This window comes from Manis javanica, chromosome 17, assembly GCF_040802235.1.
Source record: "Manis javanica isolate MJ-LG chromosome 17, MJ_LKY, whole genome shotgun sequence".
NCBI classification, from domain to species: domain Eukaryota; kingdom Metazoa; phylum Chordata; class Mammalia; order Pholidota; family Manidae; genus Manis; species Manis javanica.
Window position 1 is genome coordinate 13334385 of NC_133172.1, and position 25921 is coordinate 13360305.

General features: G+C 49.7%; 2 protein-coding genes across 8 annotated transcripts in view; one reads left to right on the top strand and one right to left on the bottom strand.

Moving 5' to 3' along the window:
* Positions 1–159: 159 nt before the first annotated feature.
* MAP3K10 (mitogen-activated protein kinase kinase kinase 10) lies at positions 160–16315 on the bottom strand. 3 transcript variants are annotated; one of them, XM_073226074.1, is made up of 10 exons: positions 15634–16315; positions 11537–11717; positions 7661–7809; positions 7042–7340; positions 6217–6463; positions 4516–4632; positions 2629–2773; positions 2430–2542; positions 1458–2111; positions 160–719 (listed from the first exon to the last, which is right to left on the bottom strand). In XM_073226074.1, the coding sequence occupies exons 1-10, from the start codon at positions 16313–16315 to the stop codon at positions 397–399; spliced, it is 2910 nt and encodes a 969-aa protein (XP_073082175.1). In that variant the 3' UTR covers positions 160–396. The 3 variants fall into 3 exon arrangements, with proteins under 3 accessions (XP_073082175.1, XP_073082176.1, XP_073082177.1); XM_073226075.1 differs by having other exon boundaries at positions 164–719; positions 7042–7217; XM_073226076.1 differs by lacking the exon at positions 160–719 and adding an exon at positions 748–1236.
* Positions 16316–17128: 813 nt separating this feature from the next.
* LOC108390482 (uncharacterized) overlaps positions 17129–25921 on the top strand; it is a 118315-nt gene continuing 109522 nt past the window's right edge. For 2 of the 5 annotated variants that reach the window (XM_037013873.2, XM_073226078.1), the window contains exons 1-2: positions 17129–17286; positions 23393–23514. The gene's annotated coding sequence lies outside the window, so the exon portion shown is untranslated. Of the gene's footprint in view, positions 17379–23022; positions 23132–23392; positions 23515–25921 lie in introns of those variants that run through there. The other 3 variants (XM_073226077.1, XM_073226079.1, XM_037013874.2) reach the window with 2 other exon arrangements.

The window sequence follows — 25921 nt, forward strand, 5'->3', positions numbered from 1 at the left end:
CCGGATCTCAGAAACCTAGAGAGGCCAAAGGAGGAAGCATGGGGTGGAGGGGTGTCCTACGGGGGATGACCTGGGATCAGGGCCCCGATGCCAGGGAAAGACACATAGCCAAGTGCAGTAGGGGGCAGGGGTTACCTTTAATGTTGTGTTTTGTGCCAAATCCCCTATGATGCCCTGTCCCTGAGTATCCCTGCCCACCCCCAACCCCCTGCAGGGCGGGCACAGGGCCCCACCCCCTGGGGTAAAAAGGAATAAATAAAGTGGTCCCCCTCCCCCCTTTTCCCCAATAAATAGAGTATCCTGCCCAGGGCCTCCCCCATCTGTGGCACAGTGGGCAGGGGCAGGGCCTGGGGCGCTACATTCATGGCTGCCCAGGCGGGCGGTGGTAGGCAGGCCTCAGTGAGAGCCATTGGCCCCGCACAGGGGCACTGTGCTGTCTTGGCTCTGCCCCTCCATGTCCATGTCAAGCAGTGTGGGCTGCATGCTGAGGGGCCCAGGGCTCTCTGGAGTGTCTGGCCTGCTCAGAGGCGAGATGCTGAGTGTCCGGCCAAAGGAGACCAGTTTCCAGGGGTCCAGGCGGGGGTGGCTGGCAGCTGGCCTGGGTCTCGGGGCAAAGGTCAGGGTGGTAGGACGGCCAGGGAACTCAGGGGGCCGGCGGTGGGTTGGGAACAGGGCTTGAGGGTCAGGCAGGCGGGGGAAGTCCAGGGGGTCTCGAGAGCCTGATAAGAGAATCAGACGAGATGAGTGGGGTGGGCCAGAGGCTGGTATTTAAAAGCCAGTAGCTCTCACATGAAAATGGGTATTTCTGACTTTTGAAAAATCTGATTTTGTTGGGCCCACTTTTCAGCAGTGGGTGGTCCTTTGCCTGGGCCTGGAGCGTAGGTAGTCGCTCACTCATCTGGGTGTATTCCTGATCTTTCCAGAGCCCGCTTCCTTGTTGCCCCTCTAGACAATGCCCTCATCCCTCCCAGCTCTCTTCCGGTGGGCTAGGTTCACAAAGAGACCTAGAGAGAAGGTGGGCATGCCACTGTCTCTGGATGGGGAGAGTAGCAGCTCACAAAATAGGTGAGGATTAGATAAAATAGTAACAATAATCATAAAACGAGCAGCCCAGTGCCTGACAGTAGGTACTTACCTCTCTTCTATTCATCTTTGTCTTTGTTAAAAAATGAATAGAGAACAGGGCCTAGCACATGAGTGTTAGCTCATGTAGTCATTCATGTCACCTGCCTGTCCCTGTAGGCATTAGAGTTTGCCATCAGGCTTCTTCCTGTGTCTCAGTCACCCGGAAACCACACGGCCTACAGCAGTGAGGGCCACGGGGACGCCCGCCCTTCCCACGCTAAGGAGCACGAGGCCAACCTGTCATCCTAGGGCTGGCTGCGGGGCTAGGACACCGGACCTCGCCGGGGGCAGAGGAGAAGGGCCGTTTTCTGGGTGCGGGACGCCTCACTCACCAGGGCGGGGGCCCGCGGGCTCGGGCGCCCCCCGCTGCCCCAGCGCCCCGTCCGATGGCGTCCGCCGGTGCCCGCGGCTCACAGCACGTGCGGTGGTGACGTGGGTGGGCGTGAGCGACTGGCGGGGGTCCTTCTTGAAGCTCTCCAGCTCCAGGTCCACCAGTGGGTTGGTGCTGGGTGGGGAGGGCGGCGGGGAGGGCGCGGCCGGCGCAGCCTCATCGCTGTCCGAGCGCAGCAGCGAACGCGTGGAGTTGCAGTCAGACACGGACGACAGCGACACAAGGGTGGCCGAAGGCACCAGGCCCGGGCCAGGGGAGGCGTCGTCGCGGCGGCCCGGGGAGCGCCCGGGTGAGCTGAGACCCCGCGGGAGGCGGCCGGCACGCGGGAAAAAGAGGCCATCGAGCCAGCGCCGTTGTTCCTCGCCGTCGGCCGCACGCGCCTCGGCCACGTCGGCGCCCAGGCCCACAGCGCCCAGCAGCGAGGCGCAGCCCAGCAGGGCCAGCTCGCAGCGCCGCCGGCCGCTAGGCCCAGGTCGGGCGGGGGGCGTGGGCGCGCCCGGGGAGGGCTCGGCGGGCAGCGGCACGGTGAGGTAGGATGGGGTGGTGTAAGGGGAGGGGGGCACGCTGCTGCCTCCGTCTGCCTCCGCAAACTCCTCTGCAACCAGGAGAGGGCCATAACTCGACTTGGGGCTGGCCCTGCTCCCCGGGGACTTGGTGGCAAGGGGCTGTCCCCAGAGACCTTTCCAACAGTGAGACCTCCAAGCTGTGCTAAGCATGGATCTCGAACCATTCTACCCGCAAGCCCCTTGCCTCCGGGAATGACCCCCACACCGGAGGGTCTGTCCCCCTTTCCAGGAATGCTTTCTACCCACCGGCCCTGTGAGATCTGGCTCTCTCCCACCAGCCCTGGGGAACGGTCACCCCATGGTCTTGGGAACACCCCTCCCTCCGAAAGGCACCCTCACCCTCTTACCCATCTCATTGAGGCTGGCAAAGCCTGGGGCGATGGGTGTGTGTTTCGGGGATTTACCCAGGTTGGGGGCGCTCGATGACCACTGTTTGCTTCCTTCCCCCAGGGCCTTCAGCCTGCGGGGGGCACCAGAGATGGGGGTTTGGCTGCCCTGGGCCTGGGGGTAGGGCCCGGGGCTGGGCTGGGCTCCAGGGGCCAATACCTCTCCTCTCCTCCAGCCCGCTCCTTCTGCAACGTGGAGCTGGGCCCCCAGGTCCGGCCCTTCTTCTTGCCCCCAACCAGTTCTTCCTTCTTTGGGGGCCCACTGCGGCCCCACGTCCCACTGCTACCACCATCCACGGGAGTCACTGGGCAGAGAGAAACCATTCCATTACTGCATCTCGGAGAGTCTGTGCCTGCTGGGCTCCCAGCCTCACTTCCCCCACACTTCGGATCCACCCTCCCCCTGGAATCCAAGGGATCCTGGATTCTCAATCCAATCATGACCCTTCCCGGAGACAAATCCTTCCATAGCTTCCCAGTGTTGTGAGGACAACATCCCAGCTCCTCAGCCTGGCATTTGAGACCCTTCATTCGCTACTCGCTGTGGACCCTCAGCCCCCTGTCACTCCTCACAGCCTCACCCTTCAACCACCCACTCATTCCCCCATTTACTGAGCACCTGTGGTGTGCCAAGCTCTGTACTTGAGAAGACAGTTGTGGACAAAGCAGGCAAAACTCTCTGCCCTTGCGAGTTTATATGTATGTGGGAGAAGACGATGACCAACAAGAATCAGAGGAGGTAAGTAACCTGGGGTGTGTAGGGGGTTAGAAGGTGGGGAGTGCTGTGGGAAATATAAAGCAGGAAAGGGGCCTGGGGAGTTGGGGAAGGCCTCATGTTTGGGGAGGAATCTGAGCAAAGACTTGAAGGAGGTGAGGGAATGAGTCAAGTAGATACAAGGGAGAAGAGCATTCAGGTAGAGGGAACAGCAAAAGCCAAGGCCCTTGGCCGGATATGCCTGGAGTGTTCACAGAACAGCCGGGAGGTCGGGATGCCCGCAGTGGAGGGAGGGAGGGAAGGAAGGAGAAGAGGGATGAGATGGAGCTGGGATGCCAGGCAGAGGGCACTGAGTGGCACGGTGGGGGCCCCGTGCCTGCCAGCCCCCAGGTGGGCATGTCCACACCTCCATGCCTTCGCACAGCCTGCTCCCTTCACCTGGGAGTCTGCTCCCTTTCGGTCCCTCTCCTGGCCTGGTTGGCTACTCGCCCTTCAAGCATCCAGCTCTGAAGTAGTTCGTTCCTTGGAGAGTCAGTTGCTCTCTCTTCTCCGTTCCTACCACACTTTAAAGGTAGCCCAATATTAATACTGACTACCACTGTGTGTCACTGTCCCTGCATCTCCATAAGGACCTCCCGGGCCTGGTACAAAGCAGATGCCCAAACAGAGGTGCTAGAGGGGAATGTGTGGGGCAAGGCCAGGGGTGAATGACGGAGTGGAACAGACTCAGGAGTCAGCCTTGTGTCCCCAGTGGCTGTACCCCTGCCATGTAGCCCCAGCTGTGGCCATGTCCCCCCACAGCTGCCACCATTTCATTTGTCTCCTGCCCTTCTATAATCCATACCCCTCACACCAGCTCAAGGGAGAAGATAAATTTATCACATCACTGCCTTGCTCACAGCACTCCAGCGGCTCCTTCACGTTTAAAATTAGGTCCAGATTCCTTATCCCCGCTCTCAGGGCCAGGTGTGATCTGGTCCCTTCCAGCCCTTGACCACAAGCCTTCTGCTCTCCCTCCCATTCGCTCTATTCCAGTCAGGTTGGCCTTCCGGGCTGATAAACAGGCCGTGCTTGTTCCCACCTCCAGGGCTTTGCCCTTGCTGTTCCCTCTGTCAGGGATGCTCTTCCTTTAGATCCGGCATGCTTGCTCCTTCTTACATGCAGGTCCCTGCTCCAACCTCAGTTTCCTGATGTAAGACAGCAACCTTTTCTATTGTGTTTCCCCTGATGAGAATGAGGGAGGGAACCCTGTTGCTCCTCTGGCTTGGTGCAAGGTCTGTACTCAAAAGTTTGTTGACTGACTGATGGGTCAGGGACTTGGGAGATACTCACGGCGAATGGCTCTCAGCCGGGGAATGATGCTGGGGCTTGCAGGAGGGCTGGCCCCATCGGATCCTTTCCGCTTGTCCAGGGTTGGAGAGGCCTGAACTGTGATCTTATGCTCAAAGCCTGCAGAAAGAAAGAGACTTGCCTAAGTAACAGTTTCACAGGTAACCAAAGAGCAGTTCCCTTTGAGAAAGGAAGAAGAAAGGCTAGAATGGATACACCACCATTTTGCATTCCTTAATGCAGCAGCAGTGTCCCCATCAGCTGGAAACCTCTTGTGAGTGCATATTCCCGGGCCCTCCCTGAATCAGCAACTCTGGGCGGGGGGAGTGCAGCCGGAAAACTGTGCATTGCAATCTAATTGTAACAAGCCCTCCAGACACCTCTGCTGCACACTCGAGTTTGAGAATAAGGATCCTAATTGGATCCCTAATTAACTAAAGATCTAGGCCTGAGTGTCAAATATGCTGGCTTTTAGCCACATGTGTCAACTGAGCATCTAAAATGCAGCTTGTGCAACAGGAAGAACTGGACGTTTATTTAATTGTAATTAACCTATGTGTACATTTAAGAACAGATACTCAGTTGTTACTGGAAACATTTAAGCATGTTTGGAACAACTTGGGTATGTGAATCTACTTTTTCAACTGTAAATGTGATGGTAAATTTTATAAACTCTAAATACAGGTCAAGTATTTTTTATGAAAATTTAGCACCTGGATTGAGATACACTGTAAATATAAAATATGCACTGGATTTCAAAAATTTAGTGGAAAGAAAGAAGGTAGAATACCTTGCTAACAGTTTTTCTTCTATTGATTACATGTGAAACCATAACATTTTGGATATATTGGGCTAAATAAAATATATTTTATTTTATGCTAAAATTAATTTCACCTGTTTCTTTTTCCTTTATGAATGTGGCTACTAGAAAATTAAAAATAATCTTAAATTATACATGTGGCTTGTGTTGTATTTCCACTGGCCAGTGCTGTTCTAGGCACTACTCTACGGCTTGTAACATCACAAAGAGAGGGACAACCAGACTTTCTGAGGGATGAACACTGGAACACGACCTAGGAGGCTGTCTTTGCAAAAAACAACAAAAAATACCATCTGAACTTGGAACTGATTAAGATCCACCTATTAGGTTGCTTCACGTGAAACTTGTCTTTTCGCAGGTCGAAAATGGCTGAACATTAGCAATTTCACATGGTTTAACCAGATACCAATTTATAGGAAATTCAGGGCACAGGAGGACATGTTAAGCAATACCAGGGGGACGCAAACAGCAAAATCCAGACTGTAGGAAATGCTACAGGACAAATGATGAAGGTCCTCAACAAATCATTGGCAAGGGAGAAGAGGCAGCAGATTAAAAGATAGTCAAATAGTTGGGAGACAAAACTATAAAGAACAGTAAGGAAGTGACTGCCCTAAAAGTCAAGAGAGTGGTTACTCTTGGGAGTGATGGGAGTTGTGTTTGGAGGGGGCATGTAGAGGACCTCTGGGGGTCCGCAGGTTCTCTCTGCTGTCAAGGGGGCAATCGCGGTAACTTATTAAGCTGTGCAGTTTTTTGGTCTTTTCCTGATTGTGTGATATACTGGGCAATAAAACAATTTTAAAAATAAAAGGAAGAGATAAACCCTGGGTTAGGAATGTGCCCAGCAGCCTCTTGGGGGATGTGCAAGGGACGCGGGCGGGTACCGGAGGGCAGGCTGATGTGGCTGCCGCCTTCCCGAAGCTTGAGCAGGCGGCTGCGCTTGAAGTTGCCCTTGCGTTTGCGGACTCTGGGCTTCTCCTGGCTCAGCTGGCACATGAGCAGGTGCAGCTCCCGCTCCACAATGTCCATCTCGCGCTCGGCCAGCTCCTGCTCCCGCCGCCGCAGCTGCTCCTCCTGGAAGCGCTGCTCCTGTGCGGCCCGTAGCAGCTCCTCCTCGCGGCTCCGGAGCTCCTGGGGAGCACAGGGGCGGCTCCAGGGGGGGACTCACATACTCTGTCCCTGGGGATGGACTCAGGGCCACTGGATCTGTTTGGGGCCCTGCACAAGGGCGTCCCGCTGTGGGGCAAATTGCGGGCACCATCCAACTCACTCTTCACTAGCCAGGGCAGGGGACTGTGTTAGCCCAAAGAAAGGGGTGCCCTGTTTTTTTTCCCCTCTTTGATTTTTGTCTTCAGTCTGATAAACTTCAAACATCCACAAAAGCGGAGAGAGAACAGTACACCCAATGTACCCATCAGCCAACTTCAACAGTGATTTACACTCTGCATATTTTTTTCATGCATCCCCTTCTCTCCTCTCTCATTTTTGCTGTAATGTGTTAAAACCAGTGCCAGACACTATGCAGTATCACTTGTAAGTACTTCAGGGCAGGGTGTCTTACTCTTATTAATCCTTATTCGTACCATGCAGAAAAGCTCCCTGTGCCCCGTGTGGATCAAAGACTGGGGCTCACGGAAGGGACACCCTGTCCAAGGTATCAGAACTCAGCCATCCTGCTCTCTCCCTCCCACCGTGGCCCCTGCGGTCACCTTCTCCTTGGTCCGGAGGTCATTGAACATGTGCTGAATCTCCAGCTTCCAGTCTTCCTGCAGCGAGTGGAAGGACTCCAGCGGCATCTGGAACAGGGCTGACTGTTCGATAACTTCAAGCTGCTTCAAGATGCTGCGGAAATCTGGCCGGCCATGGGGGTCTGGGTCCCAGCATTCTGGGGTGGGGGTGGGGAGGGCAGCAGTGGGAGTGGAGATGTCAGTGGCCATGTTCTGGGGCATCGGCCTGCTCAGCGGAAGGCAGGACTTTGAGGGACTGTGGACAAACTGCTTCCACAGAGCTGAGGGGAAGGAATTCAGAGCTGAAGTTTTGGCAATATTTCACTCAGGGAATCTCAGAGAGAAATCCAGGGACCTGCTGACTGGTAGTAGAATCAAGGATTAGGGAGGAATGCCTCCTAACAGGTTGCCATCAAGGGCTGTGGGCCTGGTCAGAGCAAGGGACTAGGGGCATGGGGCCAACTGTGCTCTGAGGGTTGCTGCCCCTTCTCCCTCACTCCTGGACCCACTGGTATGGATGGGTACGAAGGGGTGAGGTCTGGGCCCAAGGGCCCCTGCCACCCCAAGCTGAGCCTGTCCTCTCCTCGGGGCCCCAGCTCACCCTCCAGTAGGCGGGCAAAGGGCTCGGGGCACGTGGAGGGAATGGGTAACGTCAGCTTGTTCATAGCCACGCCGTACGCCACAGCCAAGGCGTCGATTTCACGGTAGGGGACCTCACCCGTCAGCAGCTCCCAGAGCAACACCCCGAAGCTGCAGGTGGGGAGAGGGAGGGTGATACCGCAGCCTACCCCAACCCCCACCAATACCCCAGCCCTGCCCCTGGTCCACAGTAGGCTTCCCTTACCCCAGCATCCAGCCCTGGCAGATGAGGCTGCAAGAACTGATTTGACCTTCATCAGCCTGACTTCAAACGAATGTGGTGGGGTTGGCTTTCTGTCTCCCTTTTGCTCTGCCTCTCTTCCCTCACCCCTGCCCAAAAACCTTCAGGGGATCCCCTGTGCCCACTGGACTAATCCACCCTTCTTAGCCCTGACCTCTGATGATCCCCACAGCTTTGCTTCTAAGCAATCTCAGTCCCTGTACCAACCCCAGCTTCACCTCTCAGCCACACTGAACAGTTGAACAAGCCCTATTTTTCCTAATCTCTGGCCTTTGCATATGCTGTTCCCTTTGTCGAGAACACCCTTCCCTTTGCATAACTGTCCTTTCAGTCACAACTCAGGTGCCCCCTCTGCCAGAAAGCCTTCTTTGGTTCCACCGCCTCCAAAGCTGGGTTAGGGGCCTCTCCTCTGTTCCTACAGAATACTCGGCACTCACCTCTAAAAACCAGTTTATAAAACATTTATAAAGCACTGCCTCCAGGCCAGCACCATGCTAGACACTCTCAGTAATCCTCACAACAGCCCTGTAAGCAGAAGGTACTGGTATGACCCTACTTCATCTGATGAGTAGGTGCACGCTCAGAGAGGCCGAGTTGCCTGCCTGAAGCCACACAGTTACTAAGTGGTGAAACCACACTTAGACTCAGGTCTGATGCCCACAACAGTGTCCTTAATGGCTCTGCAATACCAGAGCACGTGTCTCTGTGCTACAACGGCCTGTGGCAGTCTTCTTCAGTGAGCTGTGCTCCTTCTGGATCCTGACTGCTGTTCTGTGCAGTGCCTGGCGGGTAGTAGATCCCCATGCTCCCCATATCCATGCATGCATCTGCTCAACATACACTAATTAAGTGTCTGCTGTGTGCAAGGGACACAGCCCCTGCCCTCATGCAGTGACAGCCTCTCCTCCTTTCTCAGAGACAGCACTGGTCAATTTGAGGGCATGTATGCTGCCTGAAATGATCCCTACCCCTCACCTTCCTGTGTAGCTGAGTATGCCCACATGGCCCTGGTTTGGGCCCGGGGGATGTAGGAGGTGTACAGCACGCACCTGATTTCCAGGAAGTGTCCTGAAAGAGAATGGGTGCCTTTCTCCTCTTTTCTCCTTCCTACTGGTTCAAATGTGGACATAAGAGCTGGGGCTCAAGCAGCCATTTTGGATTATGAAGTGAACTTGGAAATGGAGGCCATGCAAGGTGAAAGAAAATACAGTGGCTTTCAACTGGAGGTGGCATGAACCGCCCACCTCTCCCATATCCCTGGAAACCTGTGGGGATGTTCTGATCTTCATAATGACTGGGCAGTGCTACTGACACTGGTGCCTGAAAACTACGGATACTCAGTATCCTGAAAACTACAGGACAGGACCACACGAGGAAGGAGTGCCCTGCCCTGTGGTAAGGAGCCCTGATGCAGGACCTGGAATCCCTACTGCTGGGGCCACCATATCAATCTTGGGCTTTAAAGGAGAGTAGAAACTTCAGTCTTGTTTTCATTTGGGGTTTTCTGTTCCTTGCTGCTGAAATATGGCTCCATTCAGTGTTTGGTACTACAAATCAGATGAATACCTGATGTAAAACCAGTCAGAACTTCCCTCAAAGGGCTGTGCTGCTCTACTTAAGACTTCCCGTCTATCCGTCTGCCCAGAAGCCATGCCTTTGCTGCTTGGTCCGTCTGGAGCTTCAGCTGGGAACTGACCTGGCCTTGGCCTCGCCCCAGTGGAAGGCACTGGGTCGAAGTTTCTGCTGCCACCAAGTCTCACTGGCAATGGCAACAGCCTCCTCCCTGGCATCCCACCCCCACTCCTGTCCCCTGCAGCCCCGGGAGCCTTTGCAGTGCTAAATCTGATCACATCGTTTGGAGGTGCCACTGATGGCTTCCCACTGCACTTAGAATGAAACCTGCAGTCTGGTCCCTGATCCTTGGGGCCCTCCGGCTCTCTCTCCCATATCGTTTCCTGCCAATTTCCTCCTTGCTGGCTCTGCTCCAGCCACATGGGCCTCTGAGCTGTTTCTGGAGCACACCGGGCTCATTCACACATCACTACCCCCTTTGTGGTCCTGTTCCCTCTGCCTGGGAGGCTTCCTCTTCCAGACTCCCTACGGCTGCTCCTTCTTGTCATCCAGAATTCAGCTCAAGTATCACTTCTCAGAAAAGCTCTCCCCAAAGTCATCCCCTACTCTCAGAGTGCTTTTCGACCAACCTCCTAGCTCTTAATATTATGTAATACTTTTTCTGGTGGGTTAACTTATTTTTTAGTTATTTTACAATTTTCTCAACTTAAAAACAGCTTTCAGCTTGTGTTATTAATTTATTTAATTATCCTTGTAGGTGGGAAACATGTCTATTTTGTTTACTGCAATATCCCTAGCACCCAGTGAAACTGGATGGATGGGTGGGTGGATGGATGGATGGGTGGGTGGGTGGATGGACGGATGGATGGGTGGATGGGTAGGTGGATGGATGGATGTGTGGGCGGGTGGATGGACGGATGGATGGGTGGATGGGTAGGTGGATGGATGGGTGGGTGGATGGATGGATGGGTGGGCGGATGGATGGACGGATGGATGGGTGGATGGGTGGGTGGATGGGTAGGTGGATGGATGGGTGGGCGGGTGGTTGGAGAGATAGATGGGTGGATAGGTGGGGGGATGGATGGATGGGTGGGTGGAGGGATGGAGGGGTATACAGATGGGTGGATGGATGGGTGGATGGGTAGGTGGATGGATGGGTGGGTGGATGGATGGATGGGTGGGGGGGTGGATGGGTAGGTGGATGGATGGGTGCGTGGGTGGATGGATGGGTGGGCGGGTGGATGGATGGGTGGGCGGGTGGATGGACGGATGGATGGGTGGATGGGTAGGTGGATGGATGGGTGGGCGGGTGGATGGACAGATGGATGGGTGGATAGGTGGGTGGATGGATGGACGGGTGGGTGGATGGATGGATGGGTGGATGGGTAGGTGGATGGATGGGTGGGTGGAAGGATGGATGGGTGGGTGGGTGGATGGGTGGATGGGTAGGTGGATGGATGGGTGGGCGGGTGGATGGACGGATGGATGGGTGGATGGGTAGGTGGATGGATGGGTGGGTGGGTGGATGGACGGATGGATGATGGATGGGTGGATGGGTAGGTGGATGGATGGGTGGGCGGGTGGATGGACAGATGGATGGGTGGATAGGTGGGTGGATGGATGGACGGGTGGGTGGATGGATGGATGGGTAGACAGATGAGTGGATGGATGGGTGGACAGATGGGTGGATGGATGGGTGGGTGGGTGGATAAGTGAATGAATGGATCCAGAGTTGCTTCCAAAAGCCTTAGTTTCCTGTTTGACAGGTATGGGCAGGGTACTGGATGGTGTTTGAGGGGACTTGGTGCTGACATCCTATGTTTGGAATTTTTTACCCTAATCCAAATCCTCCCGAGCTGCCACTTCTGCAGCAGAGCAGAACCCTTAGAGCTTGTCTGCCAGTCTGACCTTGCTGCCAGGACCCTTTGCCAGGCCTGGATACTGGGTTCAGTGGGAGACTGTCCCTCCCACTCTGCCTTCACCACCCCCATTTCCAGGAGGCCTCCCTGGCCCCACCATCAGCACCTCCAGACATCACTGCTCTTGGAGAAGAGGGAGAGACGGATAACCTCTGGAGCCATCCAGGCGTATGTCCCTGCGGCACTCATTTTGGTGGTCTTGTGCCACTCGCGGGCGAGGCCAAAGTCTGTGATCTTGAGCACCGTGTCTGAGAGGCTGTGGTTCTCAATGGCCTCCAGAATAAGGACTGTGGGGTAGGAAGAAAGGTGGGTTAGCCCAGACCCACTGGGCTGCAGACTCCAGTGCCCTGGCCCCTCCTCTTGACCCCTGCCTCCCTCAAGCTGCCCCCACTGCAGCATCCCCCTTTCTGGCCTCAAACACCATGAAACCCTCCACACTGCTCTAATCCCTGCCCCCAGGTTTCCATGAGGGTGTAGGGAGCATCCCCTGCATCCCTTGCCTTACTGACTCCAACCTGGGCTCTGAGAAGCTCAGGGAAAGGCCAGCACTGGCACCTTGGCTCTCCTTGGTCCAGGCTTTGAATTCCCTACCACCCCAGAAGCAGGCACAACAAACCATAAGCAGAAGAGATGAACATGGTTTTCTTATGCCTTTTTCACCCCCTGTGAAATAACTGCATTCAGGGTCCCAACTCTACTTTCTGTGTCGTTGTCTGCCATGTGACTTCTCAGTTCTTTCCACTAAAGAGGCAGAGTGTATTTCCCATCTTCTACTCTGGCTTGGCCACATGCCTCGCTTTGGCCAACAGAATGAGGCACAGGCGACACAGTGCCAGTTCCAAGCCTAAGCCTTCCAAGGCCCCATGTGCTGTTAGCTGCCTTGCGCTTCTGCCATCACCATGATGCCATGCCTTGGCTAGCCTTTCGGTCCAAGGAAGATGAGAGAGACTTGGAGCAAAACCTCTGCAGTGGGGCCTAGCCTAAAGCACTTTACTGGCCTGAGAGTGTATGAGTAGTAAGTAATGACACTGAGTCTGAAGATACTGTTTTGAGGGTAGTTTGTTACACAGCATTATTATGACCAAATCTGATAATCCCCCGAACATATTGGATGGCCCAACTTACTGACAGCCTAGGGTTGTTAATAACAGCAATAATAATCATGGCTAGTGTTCATCAGGAGCCCGTTACATGGCAAGCACTGTGCTAAGTCCTTCACATGCATCAATTAGTGAGCAACCCAGCTAGTCAGTTTTACTGACTAGCAAACTGAGGCCCAGAGAAATGAAGTCACTTGGCCAAGATGAACCATACAGCTAGAAAACGGTGGGGCAAAGACCTAAACTAGATCTGTTATCAGGGCCCCATCTTTTACTGCTATGATATTCTATTACTCTGTCAAACAGAGGCTCCAAAGTATAGGGTCCTGCCCTTGAATCCCAGCTCTGCCACTTATTAGCTACATAACCTTGTATACTTCAATTTTTCGAAGCACAAGATTTCTCCTCTGTTAAATGGAGATAACGGTATTTACTTTATAAGGTTTTAGTAAAGATTTACCAGCAGTAGTTCCTTTAAAAGCATTAGCTATTATTAGTAGTATGTGATGCCACCATAATTGTCCCTTATTTCTTCAGCTATATCTTTGGCCATTCCTGGCTGCTTCTCCAGGCAGTAATTCTATTATCATGCCCCTTTGGCAGAAGCAGCAGCTCAGGTTAGTTCAGTATATTGCCCAAGGTCACAAAGTTGGTAACCTTGTCCATTTTTTAAAGCCCCACTCAGATGCTACCTCCTCTTGGGTCTCCCTTGACTCTGTAGCATGTGACTCTGCCTCCCAGAAGTCCTTCCATCTTTCCTGTTTGTGGAGTGACCCTGTGACAGAGGGAACACCCCACTGTCTTTCACTTTATCTCTGCATCTCCCAGGCTCGGCCTAAATCAGTTCCCTTTAAAAATATATCTGATCACATCACCCTCTGCTTAAATTCCTCAAATGACTTCCACTACATTGAGTAAAATACCCAATGGCCTCACCGTGGTGCTCAAGGTCATCGTGATCTGGCCCTGTCTGCCCTTCTGAACTCATCTGCCTCCACCTCTTCCTGACTCTGATCTTCCAATCCCTCTGGTCTCCTTGCTATTTCTCCAGCATGGCAGGCTCATTCCCATCTCAGGACCTTTGCCCTGCCCAGATCTTTGTAAAGCTGGGTCCTCTTTGTTCAGGTCTCTGCTCCAATACTGCCTTCCCTGACTATCTGATCTAAAGTGCTCCCTTTGCTCCGCCCTTAATTTACTTGGTTTCCTTCAAAACCCCTGATACTCTTTAAAATTCCATCACTTATCTAGGTGCCAACCATCTATTTCTGGTCACTGGACCATAACTTCCCTGAGGGGATTCCTGCCTTGTTCATGTCTGTTATCCCAGAGCTAGGGACAGTGCCTAGGACACTTAATTCTGTTGAAGAATGAACCAATGAATGAGTGACATCAGTGAGGGGCTACTTAGGGAAGGGTAAATGGGGGAAGCCATGCTGTGGAGGCTCTGGGTCCCCCATCTCAGGCATGGAGCAATCCCACTGTCCAAGCAGGAAGCCCTGGCCTAAAAGCTCCACTGTCCAGGTAGCACTGGCTACAGAAAATGTGGGGGCAGCGGGGAGGTGTGTCCTTATACCCCACCCTGGAGGCTGTGGGTCAGTGGGGTGAGGAAGGGCCAGAAAGGGGCCCCAGCCTTCCAGAGGAGCATGCCGTTAGTCCTGCCTCCATTTATCCAGCATTTCAGAGGAGTCAGAGCACGAGCCTCAGTGAAGGTAGGGGCCTTCTGCATCTGTCTTGCTCAATTCCTCAGCCCTCGCACAGTGCTTGGCACACCTTGGGCACTTGGTAGTTGTCTGTTGAGTATATGAATGCCAGGCCTGGAAGTCAGGAAGACTCACTCCTCTGTTCTAGGTGCTTACAGCTGGTGGTGGTAGGGGCATAGCAACAAACATAAAAATAGTGGGATGGATTCAAACAAATTTCAACATGTAGAATTGATAGGAATCAAAAACAGAAGAGGTGTGGAGGTGGAGGGCAACGGGGAAACCCTCCCATTTCACGTGAAAGCAGGGAACATGCTGGCCTCATTCCCTGTTGATTCCTCTTGCTTAGCATACAGTCTGGCCCAAGAAATACCAAATGAAAGGATGAATACATAAATGCAGAAATGAAAGGGAGTGAGGAAGGATGGGAGGACCGGGAAGGTAGGGCTATTCCCCTGCTCTATCCTTAGGGCCCAGGACAAGGTCTGGCACACAACAGGCACTTCGGACACCTGGGGAATGAATGAGATCTCTAGTTTGTGACCACTGTAAAGGCAGAAACCATAGCCATCTTGGACCCTGTTGGGCTCCTACTTACTAGGTGCTCAACTAACATTTGCTGACATCATGATCTAAATGTGGGTGCTGAAGAAGCTTCCCTTCCACCAGGCCCCAGTCCTCATCCAACCAACCAATCGATTTTTGAGAGCCTGTGATGAGCCAGGCAGCTGGGAAGATTTACATAAGCCATATCCCTTTTCTCCTCCCTCATCTTTTCCAGTTGGCCTCAGCCAGCTGGGGCAGAGGCCTAAGAGGACTCCATGAAATGGTTCTCAACTGGGGTAGGTTTTTCCCTAAAGGACATTTGGCAATGTCTGGAGCCCAGTTTTGGTTGTCATAACTGGATGAGGGGCAGGGAAGACCAATGGCCGCTGGTGGGTAGAGGCCAAGGATGCTACTAAACAACCTACAACACACAGGACCACCTCCTACAATCATCTGGCCCCAAATGTCAACAGTGCCACGGCTGAGAAAGGTCTGACTCCAGGCTAGGTTCTTCCTGTCCCTGCCTGGGGACTCTGATATTATGGTTGGACAGGGAGTGCCAGGAGGGCACTCACTGTGTGTCCTGTGCACATAAGAAGCACGGGGCCTGTCCCGGCATTCACAGATACATTACTTATTAAGCAACTGTGATTCTAGCCTGGGAGGCAGGTAGTCCCTCCACCTTTCTGGGCCTTCTTTTCCTCCCTTATGGTGGCAAGTCCTGCCTCACCTGGTCCTATGTACTGCTGCTCTTTCTTGCCCTAGGTAGTGTCTTCTGGTGTTCCCATTTCCCACCACCTAGGCTTGGCCTCACAAGGTTCCATACAAGCAAGTTTTGTGGGCAGGACACCACTTACTGTTGATGGACTTGAGGTCCCGGTGGATGATGGGCACAGGGGCATCACTGTGTAGGTAGTTCATGCCCCGGGCCACCTGCACAGCCCAGTTGACCAGCACGTGAGGGGGCACACGGCGACCTGCCAGCACCCTGCTCAGTGCACCTCCCCTGGCATATTCCATCACTAGGCAGAGGTGTGGGGGGCTGAGGCAGGCACCTCTGAGGGCAATGATGTTGGGGTGCTGCAGGACTCCAAAGAGCCGGGCCTCCTGGCGCACCTGCTCTGCTGTCACTGCTGGGTCCCGTTCGGGGTCTAGCCGGGCGGCCTTGACGGCCACCTCCTCGCCATGCCACAAGGCCCTGTAGACCTTGCCAAAGCCCCCTACACCGATGATCTCCTCTAGCTGCAGCTCGTGGAAGGGGATCTCCTGAGGAAGCTGGAGGCCTGTGGGCGCGGCCGGGGCGCTGGGGGCCACGTAGTTGCTGGGGAAGACGCCCACACGGCCGCCGGGTAGCTGCCCGGTCCACCAGCCCTCGTCGCCCGACACCGCACAGTCCTGGGAAAGCACCTGGACGCGGTCGCCCCTCCGCAGGGTCAGCTCCTCGTCGCCCGCCGCCTCGTAGTCGAACACCGCGGTCCAGACAGGCCCCGTGGGGGTCGTGCCCCACTCCTTGGCCGCCGTCCCCTCCTCCTCTTCCATGGGGGAGGGGCCGGGGGCTGCGGGAGGCCGCTTCACACAGGCTGCCCGCGGGATGCAGAGGGCGGGCCCTGGCGGCCAGGATAGGGGGCAGTCCCTGCGAGTCCTAGGGGGCTCCTCGGGTCCATGGCTGGGGGGCCTCCGCAGGAGCAAGAAAATGCCTCCTTAAGAAGGCAGGGTCGGCCCCGCTGATTCAGCTGCCCAGGCGGGGCGTGGTGGGGGTAGGGCGATGGGTTCACCTGTCCCCCCCAAACGTTAGGGCTCTAAGAGGGCCTGGCCGCGCGGCTCCTGAATTCCTGCCGGGGCCCGCCGGTGGGGGACGAGGGCGAGGGCAGCAGGCAGCCCCCTTCCTCGCGCCTCTCACCCCGCACAGCTCCACCGGCGGCCCCCGGCTCCGCATCCCGGACCACTACCGCCGGGCGGGGTGGAGGTGGCGAGGCGCGGGGGGCGTCCGCCCCGGGGCGGGGTGGCGCGCCCCTCACCCTCCTCACGCGCGGGGCTGTCGGGTCGTCCCCATCCTCAGCACCGGCCTCCAAGTCCGCCCCAGTCCTGCCCCCGCCCGCGCCGCTTCCCGGGGCAGTTGGCGGTGCCCGAGTGACGTGTCGCCGCCGCCGCGCGGTGCCACCTGGGAGTTGTAGTCTCCGGTTGTGCGGCCTCAAGGTTCGTTCCCTTCCCTTCAGTCCCCCAGAGCGCGGCTGCCAGCCACGGGCCGCAGTGGGGACTCCGTGGGGCCGGAGGAATCCTCCCCGGGAGATAAGCCTGGCCTCGGACCCTCCCTGGGTCCCGGTGGGCCGGGCCGGACGTCTGGAGGCGCGAAGGAGGAGGAGGCCAAGCGCTGAATGCTGACGGTGACGGACGGGCTCCGCAAAGCGAGAAGTAGGAGCTGCGTGAGAGATGGTTAAAGCCTCGAACCTCTAACGCAGCCGGCACAAGATCCCCGCGGCTGGACTACCCCCTTGGGACCCCGATCCGAGGTGCACACCGGGAAATGTAGGCCGTTCTGGAACCGGCGCTGCGGGAGGCGGCTCCCAAACCGCAGGCTTCGGAGAGCCGATGGGTGGCCTCAGTAAGCTAGCGGGTCGCCCTGATGGCGAGGCCTCTGCGGGGAAGACGGGGCTGGGAGGATGTATTTACTGACCCCGAGGAAATCACAGCTACGTCTGCTTTTCCTACCAGTTCTGGGGTCCTCTGCCTCCTCAGTCAGAACTCGAGCCCCCGGGAATCCCCTGTCTTCCATAATAGGAACTTCTATTTATTGGGGCTAAATATGCTTCTTGTGCTTTGCACACATGTTATCTTTAAATCCTTGCAAAGCCCGCATTTTACAGATGACGCATAGAGAAATAAAGTTACTCGTCCAAGGTCACAGAACTATAAATAGCAAAACAAGAATTTAAAATTAAAAACACCACCACCGTGATTTGTTTAAAACACTGCCTTCTCATTAAAAGCAGAAAACTGAGGCCTGCTGAGGTTTAGCGACTTGCTCAAGATCTGAGGCTTGTAATGGACAAAACTCCGGGTCTTTTCACTTGTCCTCTCTGGAGTTGTCTGGGGGTCTGAAGGGTGGAAAGAAGAGGGGAGCTTTGGTGTTCAAGCTCCAAGGAATTAACTGCCCGTGCCCCAGAGTCTCCTGGAAAGTTATTTCACTTTCAGAGGGAAGTGGGTATCCGGTTTCCTGGCTACCTGTCAGGGAAACGTAGGATTTATCAAGAATGCCTATCGGAGGAGAGAGATTCCACTTCATTCTGAGTATAGGCTTTTCTGCTATAACCTGATGTGTGCGTTCCTGAAAATCCTGGGGGTTTGCAAAGCAGTGCACTAAAATAACAAGGCTTTATGGGAAAAATAGAATTAGGTACAGATTGCCCCAAATGTATATGCAACTTTGTAATCAGAGCCCTACAAAATCAGTAATGATTCTAATAGAAATATTAGCACAGTTAAATTTCCAGGAGCATTTGCACTTAGCCTTCCATCGCTTCTTTTGCAACTTAAAGGCTGGGGCTTGTTCATCCTTGGAGATGCTAATCTGGAGATGTTAATTTATAATGGACTTTGGTCCATTTTCATCATCATTCAAAATCTGATCCAACCTGTAGTCTTGTTCATTAATGTGTCATTTTAATACTAGGAAAGTATCATTTCAGGTTCTTCATCTATGTTCACAGCCTTCCCACATACCATAACCTTGTATCTAGTGTTGTGGTTTTTTTTTTTTTGAGAGGGCATCTCTCATATTTATTGATCAAATGGTTGTTAACAACAAAATTCTGTATAGGGGACTCAATGCACAGTCATTAATCAACCCCAAGCCTATATCTCAACAGTCTCCAATCTTCTGAAGCATACCAAACAAGTTCTTACATGGTGAACAAGGTCTTACATAGTGAATAAGTTCTTACATGGTGAACAGTGCAAGGGCAGTCATATCACAGAAACTTTCAGTTTTGATCACGCATCATGAACTATAAACAATCAGGTCAAATATGATTATTTGTTTGATTTTTATACTTGATTTATATGGGAATCCCACATTTCTCCCTTATTATTATTATTATTTTTTTTGAGAGGGCATCTCATATTTATTGATCAAATGGTTGTTAACAACAATAAAATTCTGTATAGGGGGTCAATGCTCAATGCACAATCATTAATCCATCTCAAGCCTAGTTCTCATCAGTCTCCAATCTTCTGAAGCATAACGAACAAGTTCTTACATAGTGAACGAATTCTTACATAGTGAATAAGTTCTTACATGGTGAACAGTACAAGGGCAGTCATCACAGAAACTTTCGGTTCTGATCACGCATTATGAACTATAAACAATCAGGTCAAATATGAATATTCGTTTGATTTTTATACTTGATTTATATGTGGATCCCACATTTCTCCCTTTATTATTATTATTTTTTTATTTTTAATAAACTGCTGAAGTGGTAGGTAGATGCAAGATAAAGGTAGAAAACAGTTTAGTGTTGTAAGAGAGCAATTGTAGATGATCAGGTGTATGCCTGTAGACTATGTGCTAATCTGAGCTAGACGAGGGCAATAAAACATCCATGGATGCAGAAGCTTTCTCTCAACACAGGGGGGCGGTGATAGTGTTGTGGTTTTTGAAGCCATTAAGCGTATCACTGTGGATCTAAAGAAAGACAATTCTGTAGGTTTGCAGCTTTTTCTCTAAATATCTTTTTTTATTACTAAGCCTTCCTCTTTAACTGTGAGAAAGCATGCACCAAAATCTTAAATCCTACATAGGATTTAAGCTTCAAAATCTTAACTACCTTGGAGAAAATTGCATATTAAACAACATGCTTGTGTATGGTGGCATCATTATTCTGTTTACCAACTGCTTATGGGGTGATTCAAGTCAAAGAAGCAGGTAAACAGTAGAGCAGGTGGTCTCCAAACAGCTGCCTAGACTTGGGTGAGGAAAGGAACCTGGTGGGCCCTGCAATGGGGATGGGGAGTGGGATGGAAGTTGTCAATTCCATTAAAAAATCATTTGGATTTTAATTGGGATTGTAATGAATGTTATTAATTTGGGGAAAATTTAAGACGTTTTATTATCGAGTCTTCCATTCTTGGACATAGATACAATTTTCTTCTGGGATATCTTGTACATACTTTCTTCTGCTCATTCACTGGGACTTTATTGTTTAAATTTACTTATATGGCTGAGATTTTGTTGTTTTTTTCTAGTCAGTTACTGCTGTTGTGTTTTTAATGCTGATCTTGGATCTTGATATCTTGTTCAACTCGCTCTTCTTCTAGGATCGACAGATAATTCGGCATACTTTCCCAGATATATGATCCTGTGTTGGCAAGAAAAGTGACAGTTTAGTCTTTCCAATCTTTGAAACTCATTTATCTCCTCCTCCCCTTTTGACTAAAAGTTCCAATAATAGTGGTAATAAAGGGGAAGCATTGTCTTGTTCTAGACTTTTAAAGGAATAACCCTAAGGTTTCACTGCTAAGTATGTTTTCAGTAGATCTCTAGAAGTCCTTTATCAAATTCTATTTCTACTTTGCTAAGAGATTTTTTTAGAAGTAGGTGTTGACTTTTATCAAATATTTTTAATGCATTTATTTATGTGATCACATGTTTTTTCTACCTTAATCTGGTAATATTGAACCATCCTCCTTCTCCTTTTTACCACTGCTGGATTTGATTTAATATTTTTATTTAGGGTTGTTTGCATTTGTTTTTATGAATGGAATTGGCCCATGGTTTTCTTTCTTGTTCCATCCTTGCCCAGTTTTTACATTAGGGAACTGTTAGCGCTGTTCTGTGATTTGGGTGAATGACCTATCATTTTCTATGATCTGGAATGGTTTGCAGTATACTGGAGTTATCTGTTCTTTGCACATTTGGTAGAGTTTGACTGTAAGATCATCCATGCTTGATGCCTTTTTTGTAGGTCTTTGACTACAATTTCAACTTCTGTGGATATTGGTTTATTCAGATTTATTATTTTCTCCTGGAAAGAATTTTTGTAATTTGTATTAACATAAAACAGTATCTATTTTATCTAGGATTTCAGATTTATTGGCATAACTTTATACATATTATTTTTTATGTGTCATTTATATCTGAAGTTATAGTTCCTTTGGCTTTCCTGATATTTATTTGTTCCTTCTCTTATCTTTCTGGATCACACTTGCAAAAATTTTATAGTTTTATTGATCTTTAAAAAAAACCCAGCTTTTTATTTTACTGATAATCTTTTTTATTTTTGAGGGGGAGGGGTTATTTTGTTTCACCATTCTTTTTCTCCCCCATTTTAGTGTTTGTTAATCATTATACTCCAGATTTTGATATGTGGTGTTTCCGTTGTCATGAGTTTCCCAATGATGTCATTTCAATTTTCTTAAACCCCAAATTATTTAGAAATGTATTTTTGAATATTTTAGTGAATGGAGTTCCTTGATTATCTTTTTATAGTTAATATCTAATTTTATTCAAAGAACATATTTTAAATGTTATAAATTCTTAGAAATTTGTTGAGATTTCCTCTTTGACCTAGTATATGACTTTTTTTTTTTGTTTTGGAAGTGTTCTGTATGTGTTTTTAAAGGATGTGTATTCTAGTTGTTGGGATCAGAGGTTTGACTATACAGGTTTATTAATTGTCTAATTCTTATCTACTAGATTCTTAGTTTTTTTTCTGTTTTGTCTATTGGTTTCTGATAAAGTCTCCCATTATGAGTGAGGATATGTCAATTTCTCCTTTTAGCTGTATCAGTTTTCGCTTTATATATTTTGAAGTATTGTTGCTAGATGCATAAGGGCTCATGATATTAGTATGACCTCATCGAATTATTCCTTTTATCAGAATGAAATATCCTTCATTGTCTTTCCTAATATTTTTTGCTTTTAATGCTTCCTTTTTCTTAACATTTCCTTGGTATTTCTTTTGTCATTCCTTTATTCTTTTTTTTCTTTTTCAGAGAGTTAAATTTATGATACTGTTTCATTTCTAACATGTTATCTGGAATAGTTTGTGTAAAGCTATTCTTTTACATTATGTGATCTTCCCCCCATATCCCACTCCCACTTTTATTTCTTCCTCCTCTTCATAGATACACTTTCTAATGTTGTTAATTTATGGGTCTTGGATGTGTCTATACTACCAAAAGGTGTATAGTGCTTTGTATATGTAAATGTTTTTAATTCACAAAAATGATATTAAGTAATTTTATTTATTACTTAATAAATAGATAAATTTAGATTAAATTTATTAAGTAAAATTTCTACTTTTACTTTTCTTTCTCAATATTGTTTTAAGAGCCTTCCATGTTGTTTATACATCTCATTCATTGCTTCTGATAGCTGCGTAGTACTCCAAGTTATTAGTTCACTATCCTTAACTGTTTACTTACTAATAAAGACTTATATTGCCTTGAAATCTTTGTTACTACAAAATAGTACTTCAATCAACTATTTTGTACTTGTATGCTTTGGGATACAAGTGTAGGAGTTTCTCTGGATTATAGGATATACATACTGAATTACACCACCTGGAGGTGCAGGATGTTTCCAAATTCCACGTCTTCTCTAATACTAGTTCCTCTGTGACCTGATTTTCGCCACACGGATGGATTTAAACTAATGTGGTGTAATTTCCTCACTGATTATGAATGAGACCGAGCATCTCTTCAGATTTAACCATCTGGATTTCCTTTTATGTTAATTGCCTATTCATATTTTTTGTCCAGTTTTTTCTATTGGGTTTCCTATTCTTAAATGTTTGCAGGATTTTGTTGTATGTTCTGGATATTCATCACTTTTTTTTTGAAGCTGAAAATATCTTTTCCCAGTATGTCACTCATTATGTTTTTCAATCATGTCTTTGTTTAGAAGAAATCTTTAATTTTAGCACAGACAAATCAATCTCATTTTCACTACATGGTTTATGTTCTCTGGGTTTAAGAATCTTTATTCACTTTAAAGTCATAAAGATATTCTACATTTTTTTTACTAGCTCTTATGAGTTGAATTCTGTCCCCCCCACCACAAAAGATATGCTGAAATCCCAATCCCCCCCACACCCCCCCATACTCTAGAATGTGGTCTTATTTGGATAGCGTTGTTGTAGATGTAATTAGTTGAATTACTCGCCCACCTCACTTTCGCTCACATCCCTCTGGACAGAAATTAGTCATATGGCTACAGACAAAGCATATTTCCTGGGGTTTGGTCAGAAAAACAGAAAGTGACCTAGTTATGTTCACAGTCTGCAAGCCAGGGAGAGAGGCTGCAGAGGAAATCAAAGCTGCCAACACCTTGATCTTGGACATTCAGCTTCCCAAACTGTGAGAAAATAAAAATTTCTGTTGTCGTTTTAGCCACTCAGTCTGTGCTACTTTGTTATGGTGGGCCCAGCAAACTAATTCCCTCTCTGTTGCTGGAATTTCAGACATTATCTTGTTCTCGGAGGGAGGAACTATGATTTCGCACGGGGGCCTTTCAGACGCTGTTCACATCACGGCCAGAGCACAGCCCGGCTCGGCGCACAGACTGAGCAAGCCCAGGCCCAGGACGTGTCACTCACGCAGCGTTGTTTCTTTTTTCAGGGCGTCATTCTAGTCCTTCTGCTCAGGAATGAATCTGAGGACAAGCAGCATCTTGGTGATCCTCCCGCATGACTTGGTTTGAGGACCTGTGGGATGTACTGATAAGAAAGACCGGAGGCGAGGTGAGAACAGCGGGAGCTGGGGAAAGGAAAGAGGGACAGAGGCATGCTCTCATGCATGAAGCCAGCTTTCTTTTAGTAGGTGTGGGTGAGGAAAGCATTTTATGAAAAGGTGTAGAAACAGAGGGAAGTGCAGAGAAGGAATGATGGTCGATGAGTTTAGGATGAAGTGATTCGGGGTTGGCGCAAGCATTCTAGCTCTCTTCTGCCTCTCTTGATTAAGTCAGGAGGCTTATTTTTTTTTCAGATAATTGCATCTACGAACCTTTATTACTTCCTTCCCATAGTTTTCATGTATACCAAACTCGTCTTTCATGGAAAAATATATTTGCTGAGCACAGTCACGGTATTGAGCGTGTAGCAGTCATGGAGACAGTCCCTGCCTCCAGTGCAGCTCTGAGTCTGGGTGGGCAGGAGAGGCACCGAGCGGGTGCACCAGGAGCGCCGAGTGTTTCAGAAGGGGCTATCTAGATAACAACTTTATACCAAGTTGACAATCCCTTATATTCCATGTGTTAAATTCTCTCTGTTAAAGTAACTTGTGTAGTTTCTGTCTCTTCATTGGATCCTGATTGATTCAGGGAGCATTGCGGTCATTCAAGTTAGAGATGAGGACTGCTCACACCAGAGCTGTGGGAGGCAGGTGGAGAAGAGGTGACCAAGGGGAGCTACTTAAAAGATCTTGATTCTACCTGGAATAGCTCCCAGATTCCTGGCCTGGGTCCCAGATGGACTGTGGTGCCCATTCACAGGATACAGGCACTAGAGGAGGAGGGTGGTGGTGGAGATGATCGACTTGCTTTTGGATTTGATCAGGTTCCAAACTGAGCTACTCAAGTGCAGACATCCAATAGGCAGTTGGCTATAGGTCTTGAGCTCAGGAGAGATGTCTGAATAGAAATTTAGATTTGTGAGTGATCAGCATCTAGGTGGCAGCAGAAGCCTGGATAAGCCTACCCAGGAAAGCAAGCAGCATGAGAAAATCCCCTGGCCAGGTGTCCATAGGATTAGAGACCAGGACAGACACTGAGAAGGATGGGCAGGGTGGAGGCAGTGGAGCCGGAGGGCTGAGGAGTTATGGACAGTGAGGGACCATGGAGGTTCAAGAAGGTGGGTCAAGTGTAGCACGAGGCCAAGGAGGTGTATTAAACAGGTCATTCCTCTCTGTATCCTGAGGCTTTGACATCTGGGCCCTTGCTGGCTCTGGAGGGACTGCCCCTTCCAGGACTAGCCAATTCCTAAAGATAGTAAATGAGCCACCCAGGGTGTGGTCAAATACAGACAATGGCTCCAGAGCCCACATGGCCACCTTCTCCTCTCAGGCTTTTACACCTGCTGTAAGCACCCGAGGGCCAGGTCCCAGACAGCTAGGGAAGACCCTATGCCTCCTTATGCACAAAAGGTAGCATACTTTGCTCGCCAATTTACACCTTGCTTTTTTCACTTAATTATATCTTGGAGGTCATGACGCCCACACATCTTATGTAGGTATAATCCTAATATATCCTATTTCCTTTTACAGCTGTATGGAGTTCTATTTTTATGAATGTAGCTTAGCACTGTTCATGGCCATTTAAATAGTTACAAATAGTGCTGCAGTGAAGAGGCACATTCAAGTGGCATGTCATCTCTGTCTCTGTCTTTTCCATAGAATCCTAGATGTAGGATCACTAGGCCAAAGGGTATGTGTGCTGGATATAACCAAATTCTCCTCCATGGAAGGCTTTATCTTTTTGCATTCCACCAGCCAGGTGTGAGAATCTCTGCTTTTCCACAGTGTTGCCAGAGGAATGTTGTCAAACATTTGGATTTTTGCTAATCTGGTAGGTGGGTAAAAGGATTTCAGTGTAGTTTTACTTTGTGGCTTTGAAAAATTTTGAGTGAGGTTGAGCAAATTTTTATATATGTAGGAGACATTTGTGTTTCTGTTTATGGGAACTCTGTTCATATATCTTGCCCACTTTTCAAAAGGTTTCTTGGTCTTTCCCCCCTCAAGGTTTAGATACTCTTTATATTTTAGGGATACTAACCCTTAGTCTGTGATATAAGTTGTAAATATTTTGCTCATTTTGTCATTTTTAGTCTGCGTATGGTGGGTTTAAGTTTTGAAGTCGCAAAAGGTTTGCATTTTTGCTTGGTCATTTAACAAAATTCTCTTTTAATGTGCCTGGATTTTGATGATAAGTTTGGAGAATTTACCCCACTCCCAGGTCATTAGGATACTCCCCAGTGTTTGTTTTTTTAAAATTATTTGTGATGTTGTATTTTTTCACTTAGGTCTTTGATGTACTTTGATTTAATCTGGTATCCAGCATGAAGAGTGGATTCAAGCTTTTCTTTTTGGTTATCTAGTTGGCTTCCCTGAAGCCACTTCCTAAATAAAAAATGATTATATAATCACGTAAAGTTC